The sequence below is a fragment of the Eucalyptus grandis genome, chromosome 11, assembly GCF_016545825.1.
Source record: "Eucalyptus grandis isolate ANBG69807.140 chromosome 11, ASM1654582v1, whole genome shotgun sequence".
Taxonomy (NCBI): domain Eukaryota; kingdom Viridiplantae; phylum Streptophyta; class Magnoliopsida; order Myrtales; family Myrtaceae; genus Eucalyptus; species Eucalyptus grandis.
In genome coordinates, this window is record NC_052622.1 from 20,856,052 (window position 1) to 20,865,032 (window position 8,981).

The following is an 8,981-nucleotide window of genomic DNA, read 5'->3' on the forward strand; positions in this document are numbered from 1 at the left end:
TTGCATAGCTTCAATCCAGCTTTCATCGGATAAAGCTTCTTTTAAGCTCTTGGGTTCTATTTCAGAATTAAGAGCCACGGCACTAGACTCTTCTCGCATTTTGGATCTTGTGTGTATTCCTTCAATGATGTCGCAAATAATAAGATCTTTGGGATGACTGGACCTATGTTTCCAGTTGCTGATTAATTTTTCAGATTGATGATCACTTTCTTCACTTGAATCTTCAACAGTTACTTGTTGCTGATCCTTCAAAATCTGAGCTGCTTCTTGAGATTTAGACTTTGTTGAGTCTCGGGAGCGATTCAGTATCTTCAAGATGAGTCTCGAATGGATTCATTTTGAATAGAATCTTGAATTTGACATTCATTGATTCTTCCACAGTTTGAGTCTTCTTGTTGTAGACTCGTACGCTTTACTTGTGGTTGAATATCCAAGGAAAATGCCTTCATCTGATTTTCTTCAAACTTACCAACTCGATCATTTGCATTTTTCAATATGAAACATTTGCATCCGAAAACATGAAAATATGAAACAATTGGCTTCTTTTCTTTAAATAGTTCATAAGGGTTTTTTTTTTTTTTCTAGAATAGGCCTTAGAAAGACTCTATTGATAATATAACATGATGTTGAAACTGCTTCAGCCCAAAAACGTAAAGAGTTATTGCTTTCAATTAAAAGAGTTCTAGCCATTTCTTGAAAAGATCTATTCTTCCTTTCCACGACTCCGTTTTGCTCGAGTATATGGAGAGGAGAACAAATGTTGAAAACCAGATTCATCACAAAATTTTGCAAAGTCTTGATTTTCAAATTCACCTCCATGGTCTGTTTTTATACTTGAAATGACATACCTCTTTTCATTTTGAACCTTCTTAGCAAATTTTTCAAAATAAGAGAAAGTTTCAGACTTACTTGCTAAGAAATATACCCAAGTAAATCGTGAGTAATCATCCACAATTACTAGGCAGTATTTCTTACCTTCAATGCTTTGCGTTCTTGTTGGTCCGAAGAGATCCATATGCAAGAGCTGCAGTACACGGTTAGTGGAAACTTGATTTATTGGTTTAAAGGAATTTCTTACATGTTTTCCCAATATACATGGTGTACATAGATCAGACTTTTGGTATGATAAATTGGGTAGACCACGAACAAGCTTCTTTGCTGAGATTTTGGCTATCTGCTTCATGTTGATATGCCCAAGCTTTTTGTGCCATAAGTTCGCTTCGTCTTGGATTGAGATTAGACATTGCGATTCATCTGGTTTCACGTCCAAGAGGTAGATATTTCCATGTCTTCGACCCATGAATGACTGAGTAGTGTCTTTACTGGTTCCTGAACAAATACCCTCTTGAAAGTTTATTCTAAAATCGGCATCACAAAGCCGATCGACACCGAACAGTTGTAATTGAGCCCTTCAACTAAAGAAACATTGCTTATTGTGAGGTTCCCAATCTTTACAGCCCAAATCCCACTATTTTTCCTTTGTTGTTTCCTCCAAATGAGACTTTTCCACCATTCACTTGAACGAGCTTTATGAAGTAATTTGAACCTCCTGTCATGTGTCTAGAGCATCCACTATCCAGATACCATTTCACTTTTTTTTCTTGATAGTGATCTGCATTCAAAAAGAAACTCAAGCTTTCTTTGGTACCCATATTTTCTTGGGTCCTTTTGAGTTAGTTTGATATACGGTTTTTGCCCGGACTTTATTGATGTGTCTCCAAACCATAGGACATTCTTTCTCAAAATGATATGCACTATTGCATTTTGAACATCTAAGAGCATTATGACCTACTGGTTTTACAAAGTTCCTTTCAAAATGATTTTTGTAAGCATTTCTTATGGGTCTTTGTTTGATTCTTTCTTTTACTTTAGGAAAATCGATTAAAGGAATGGTTTCAGCGGTCATTCCCAAACCATATTTATTGAAATAAGGTCTTTGAGCAGAAAGTATTTTCTCTAGTTTTTCAGAACCTAAAGAAAATCTTTTGGAAATATTTGAAATATCATTTTTCAAAATGCATTTTCTTTTAAAAGATTATTTTCACTTTCTTTGAGAGAAGAAACATTCTGGTCTAAGCATTTCACTTTTTCCTCCAAAGCATTCTCTTGTTGTTTTAAAGCAGAATTTTCTTTTTTGAGTTTGGAAATTCTTTTAAGAGAAGTCTTAAGACTAAAACATAATTCATCAATGTATTTTGAAACTTTAATAGGGATTTTGAAGTTACTTACCTTGAATTCACTTTCTGAATCTAAATTAGTCTCGGAGTTTGATTCTGAATCTGATTGTGCCATTAGACATATGTTGGCATAATCATCATCACTATCTTCGCACTCTGTATCACTCCGGGTTTCAGCTTTGAGAGCTTTTCGATATCTTTCAGTTTTTCCTTTCTTCTTCCTTAGAAGAGGACAATTGGGTCTGATGTGTCCCTTTTTCTTACATTCAAAGCAGACTACATCTTTGTTTGATTCTTCATCTTCAGCGAGACTTGGTCTTTGCTTTTGAAAACTTTGTTTCTTTGCATTGAATCTTCTTCCTTTTCGTTCAGCTTTCTGAATCTTCTTATCATAAGAGCAAGTTCTTCATCATCAATGTCATCTTCAGAATCTGTACATCGTAATCATCATTAGATTTTAATGCAATAGATTTCTTACCTTTAGGTCTTCGTCTTCATTGATTCGTTCCACTTCATAAGATTGAAGAGTCCCAACCAACTCATCGACGACAAAGGCATGATTCTTTGGGTCTCTTTGATTGAGGTCTTTATGTGATTCCAATCCTTGGAGAGTCCACGCAAAGAACTTGTTTACTTTCATGGGATCAGAAATTGGTTGACCTTGATTTTCAAGACCATTCACGATATCTCGTAAAACGACTAAACATGTCAGCTTATAGATTCTCCTGGTTTCATTCTCAAGGCTTCGTATTGACCGAGAAGAATGTTGATTCTTGTCTCTTTCACTCGATCGGTTCCTTCATAAGTAATGTGTAATCTATCCCACTTCTTTGGCTGTATCACAAGAAGATATTCTGTTATATTCAGGTGATAAAGCACAATATAAAGAATAAATTGCTTTTGCATCAAGAGCTTGTATCTTGATTATCTCTTCCTAAGTCATTTCGCTAGACTCAACAGAGTCTTTTCCTCTTTCTGAGACAGGAGCAGCTTTGGGAACAATTCATTTTTCTACAACGTCCCATTCCAGAGGATCCTTTGATCTTAAGAACGCCTTCATCTTGTTTTTCCATATGTTGTAGTCCTTTCCGTCAAAATAAGGTGGTCTGGTGTTGCTTTGCCCTTCTACCAGCCCTGGAGCCAACATACTAGTCATGGATCTTTAACTCAAGTAAAATACTTCAAACAAAGTGAGTACACAAAGCTCGATACCAATTGAGATAGCTAGTATAAGCACCTAGAGGGGGTGAATAGGTGTACAAACAATTTATCGAGATATGGAAGCGATTCTTGGCAAATGATAGAAAGGAAATTCTCTCTTGATTAACAAAATGAAATACGATCAAGGTAAAGAGAGTAAGGAAGAGAAAATTGAACACAGGGTTTATAGTGGTTCGGCTTATTCCAAGCCTACGTCCACTCTTCCGCACTGACAGCCCAACGGCTGAATTTCACTTATGAACAAAAGAGAAGTTACAGCACAGCTTTGCCTTGATTCCACAGTGTGGATGTTCTACCACACCTCCTCAAGATTTCTCATAGACTCTCTTTTGTATACAAGTATTCGCTCAAAGGAATTGTCTAAACAAAAAAATGAGCTTCAGACTTTGGAATTCTTCTATCGCGCACACCTCAACAACTTAGAACGTCTTCCTTGTATACTCCTTTATGCCATCATACCCGTTGGCACTTACCAAAGGAATTCCTTCAATCTACCCGTTGGACGGAATCAATTAGGAAGATTATCCGAGCTATTAAAGGAACGTGTCGATAGCCCATCAATCATGTTCGCCCATACAATCAGGATCTCGGTTTCCATAAGTAGAACCTTCCAATAATATTTAGGCAATCACCGGATCTTCAATTATCGAGTCAATCTTTGATCAATCAAAGGACTCCGTTATGTCTTTTCCAGTCACGAGATCTTCTCCGCTTGATATGGTTAAATCCTTGACGAAACATCCAGCCTTACGGATAACCTTTCTTCAACGGATTAGAGACTCACAATGAGGATAGACTTTGAGTATTGAGTCTCGGCTGTCCTGGAGGTCTTCGGACTTTAAATAGCGAGTCTGCAAGCCTTCGACTAGACTGATGAAAACGTTTTGTCAACTTCAAAACACTTCAAGAAGATTTCTCCAACAGCTTATGGTCTTAGAGAGAGACCGACCGATCAAGCCCACTTCTCGATTGGGCACTGGGGCAGCAAAAGGGTTCGTGTTCCTGCATGATCAAGGTAAAGCTAAAATCGTGCATTGCGTCATTTGGGTAACAATTTGGAGGTCGTGATTGGAAATTTCGGATTGGCCATGATCATGCATGACAGAATCATGGAGAATGGGACTATTTAAAAGGCACACACCGAAGCACCTCTTGGGATTCGTGTCCTCTGGCTGAGGAGAAGATTCTTTAGATGCTGATTGTTGTTTTCAAACCCATCGCTGCACTGAAGATGTTCATGTCAACACCATTGCCTTTGGCTGAATGGGTTATTGCCCCGGTGTACCTCCAGACAGGAAATTGCAGACTGAATGATGTTTTGGGCTACCGGAGCATGCTTCTGGTGCTCATCTCTGGACAGCGAACCTTCAACCTTGATCAGCTACATGGTTAGCAGATGTATGAAGGAGAATGAGTTGGAGAGTGATCGATCCCAATTTGCTCTTGGAACTACGGAGAAGGAGCAGAGGAACTGTTCTGAATGGTATTGATGTGTTCGGCTTGCGGTCCTTCTGTCTGTGCCAAGATGTCTGAGGTGGTTAAAATGCCCGAAAATCTAGTGCTTGGGCAGGATCCTAGTAGCTGTACTAGTCGGACTCAAAGCAGAGTTGATTTGACTCCTTTATACTCTTTTGCTCCTCCTCCACTGGAGACCACCCCATGAGTGACAGTGGACGTGAGAGCTACATCTGCAAACAGCATCACTACCATCTTTAACCTTCAATAAGGTCAGATTCTATAGCCTACTACGTTTTCCTTATCCTGAATTTCATCGTCTTCCTTTCCACATCTATTTTCTAAGATTTTTCTGTAATATCTTACGCTTTAATTTAATGACCTGCTAGCTTCTAAACTTTTCCCAGAACTGAAAGGTGGAAAGTGCAACACGACAGCCATGGTGGACCCGAAAGGAAGGACTCCCTAGACCTTATAGAAAATTGGTCCAATAAGCCGATGCTACTTCAGGGAAATTCATTTAAGTCAATTATTGACCTAGCCACTTAAATCCCGGTCATCTCCATTGGCCGCTCTTTTGCTTTTCTCACCCCACCGTTAATTATTGATAGTCAAGTCAAGACAGCAAGTCTTTTAGCAGAAACAAAGAAGAGCAATGCCAATTTCCTGGTAGTTTCACGCATCACCGCTCTTCATATTTACAGTGCGAGGCGCAAATCTCAGTAAAATCTTCAGCAAATTAAACAGAACAGCAAAAACACAATGCCCAGAAAGTCGGATTCTCGCTGCAGCCAATCTGCCAGGATTGGTAGTTCTTCTTATCATGTAGTGAATGTCGAAATGACCAATGGTAGTAGCACAGGATCAGCCGACGGGATAGGTTTTTCCATCTTTAGAGTGCCTCAAAGCCTGTCCGAGACAAATCAGATGGCATACCAACCTAACACGGTCCCAATCGGCCCCTACCACCACGGAAAGCCACAGTTTCAAAAGATCCAAGAGCACAAGCGGAGATTCTCTGTCGATCTGCTCAATCGAACGAGCCAAAGAAGGGACAAGCTAAAGCACTTCGTCGAGACTTTAAAGCCAATGGAGGAGAAGATAAGAAAGTGCTATTCCGAGCCCTTAGCTTTCAACAATGATGAGCTCATTGAGATGATGGTACTTGATGGTTGCTTCATCATTGAGCTGTTCTGCAAGTACTCCTGTAAAAAGGTAGGCTACACCGATCCGGGGCATGACCCCTTATTGTCCGAGCCCTGGGTGTTGCCTTTCCTCATGCGGGATCTAGCCAAACTTGAGAACCAGATTCCTTGGTTCGTCCTTGAAAGTCTGTTCGATCTGACACTAGGGTCCCGGAATGAGAGCCATCCTTCTCTATCCGATCTCGCCTTGAGTTTCTTCAACCGCATGGTTCAAAGACCAGACGATGTCTTGAAGAAGTACTCCAATTGGGAAGGAGAACATCTGCTCAATTTCCTCCGTTTGACTTACAACCCGGATTCCCCAGAAACAAGACGGAGACCAAATAAGTTTCTCCGCCTGATCCAGCCCGCAAATAAGCTCCGCCAGGCAGGCATCAAGTTCAAGCCGGCCAATTGCGAAAGCTTCATGGACATAAAATTCAGCAACGGTGTCCTGGAAATTCCAGTACTAAAATTCGATGACTTCATGAGTTGTCTGTTCCTCAATTTCGTGGCATTTGAGCAGTGCCACAGGGGCTCCTCCAAGCACGTCACAGCTTATGCCACTTTCATGGCTTGCCTCCTTAACACACCGGCAGATGCCGGGTTACTGTGTGACCGTAAGATCATTGAGAGATACTTTGGGACGGATGAGAAAATTGCCCATTTCTTCAGCAACATCGGTAAAGATGTCGTGTTTGACATCCACAAGAACTATTTATGCAAGGTGTTCCAAGATGTGAACACCTATAATGAGAAGGACTGGCGGGTGCAGTGGGCCAGCTTTAAGAACACCTACTTCAACACGCGGTGGTCTCTCATATCAGCTGTAGCCGCATTCATACTTCTTGCTCTTGCTACAATTCAGTCTTTCTTTGCTGTGTATGCTTATTACAGACCTCCTCATTCCAATCTCTATCCCAGTCCCAATCCTCAGTGATGTTTAATGTATGATCTACATCTGCTACTCATAGTTGTTGTTCATTAGTCCATTTTTCCAACCTCCTTCATGATTTGAATCATTAGTGATGTTAACCCTACATATTCATTTTGTACAAGATGTTTAAGGGGTGAAACTGAGTTTTGGCTTCCAGTGAATGACATGCTGCTTATAATTCTTAGAGGTTATGAGACTAAAATGAGTTGCAGCTCAATAACATACTAATAGTTCATTTTGTACATCGTGTAATTGCGCAATCAAAGTTCACAAGAAGTGGATGATGAAACGTCGATAGAAATTCTCTCCAAGAAGCAAAGCCCATTCGCCAGAAAGCAGAAGGAAGAGGAAGAAGAGACAAGTCACAGACTTCTTGTGAAACATGGCTTCGACTTGGTTATCTTCCAGTTATATATAGAAGATACTCTATGTATCTATACCAAAATTAAGCACCCATAACTTCTTTTTTCCCTTCGGCGAGACTCATTGGTACTTTTTCTTTGGCCAGACTCATTGGTACCTTTCTTTAGATCATCAAGATGCTTTTCTCTGAAAGTGCTTCAACACGCGCGGCAAGATGTTAGAGATTTTATCTTTTCAGTTTTGGTCTTTACTTTGTTTTATTAGAGATGCTGTGGCGCTATCTAAGATGTCACGTTATCGTCACGTGTCCACCATATCAACATTTGGCCGGAATTGTTTTGATTTTTTTTTTTAATCAAAGTAGGTTCAATCAAGAGGTTGAAATCAAAGTTAAATAGCTCAGTTCAAACACCACATAAGGTTTGGCCCCAGTGGGGAGTATAATCCTATTTTTGTTGGAGAGCTCTTAGTGTGTTATATCTATGCTTCATTCAGAGGATCGTATCATTAGGTGCATATAACATTCTAATTTCTGAATATCTATCGTAAATAACTTAGTCACCAGCTCTTGCAATTTGAAGTTGAACTTATTTGATTTTTAGGTTAATATCACGAAAAATCTCAAACCAATACAATTATAACAAATTTACTCTAAACTAATTTTTTTTATTACCAAAAACCCAAAATTAGTATATGTATGACAAATTTAACCTTCGTTATTTTCCATTAAATTGAATTAATACCACGAAAAACCAACTCTAAACAAATACATTCGTCAATTGCTATGCTACGTGTCATCTAATGCAGTAATTTAGTGGTAAAATTTAATGGAATCTAATTATAGGTGTATTAATTTGGGTTTTTTGTGCATTAACTCTTATTTTTTATGTCTTCAAGAGAAATTTAAGATCAAGGTGACAATTCCCAATTTGACACAAGAATTATTATACAATAAAGCAAAATTATTTGAATTTGGCATGACACGAGCACGGCCTCACATAAAAATTCCACGGCTTATAAAATTTTTTGACCTTGTTTGCAGGACAATTGCATTTTGATCCTGTACTTACTTTTTCACTTATTCTAGATATGGCACGAAAATCACAACCTATCGATCTCAACCACGACATTAACGTGAAAGAAAACCCTTGAATTTTGTTCCAATTGAATATCTATATCATTATCTTGCGATGATTGACCATTGACTCAACGAGAGAGGGAGAGCAAAATCTCATCCCTCACATTATACGAACTTAATCCCAAAATTCTACCTTTTCAGAGAAGCTTCAGGGAAGCAACCCTGGTCAAACTTAAAGACCCTTTTATTGAAGAAAAACAGTTTTCTGACTTTTCAGTGTTTAGAAGACAAAAAGCTAATCAATTTATGAAAAAAAAATTCATGAATTGTAAGCAACAAGCTTAGATTTGGGGGAACACGACTTGCCCCTAATCAAAACGAGGGAAAGCCGTGTTCCCTCAAATCTAAACTTGTATACCGTAGATCGATCGGTTTTCATGCATCTAAACACCGAAAAATCGGAAAATAATGTTTTGGAAATATAATTTTCTTTCAAATAAATGGACTCTAACCAATTTTAATATCTGAAAAGGAAACTCCATAGCTTCTTGCTAGAGTTTTCTACA

At 38.9% G+C, this 8,981-nt stretch overlaps 1 protein-coding gene across 1 annotated transcript; it reads left to right on the plus strand.

Moving 5' to 3' along the window:
- The first annotated feature begins 5,176 nt into the window (after positions 1 to 5,176).
- LOC104425352 (UPF0481 protein At3g47200) lies at positions 5,177 to 7,205 on the plus strand. The gene has a single exon (XM_010038034.3). The coding sequence runs from the start codon at positions 5,616 to 5,618 to the stop codon at positions 6,975 to 6,977; it is 1,362 nt and encodes a 453-aa protein (XP_010036336.2). The 5' UTR covers positions 5,177 to 5,615; the 3' UTR covers positions 6,978 to 7,205.
- The last annotated feature ends 1,776 nt before the right edge of the window (positions 7,206 to 8,981 follow it).

Bases quoted from the DNA above. Each gene is read 5' to 3' on its own strand.
- LOC104425352 (XM_010038034.3), top strand. From the start codon at position 5,616: ATGCCCAGAAAGTCGGATTCTCGCTGCAGCCAATCTGCCAGGATTGGT.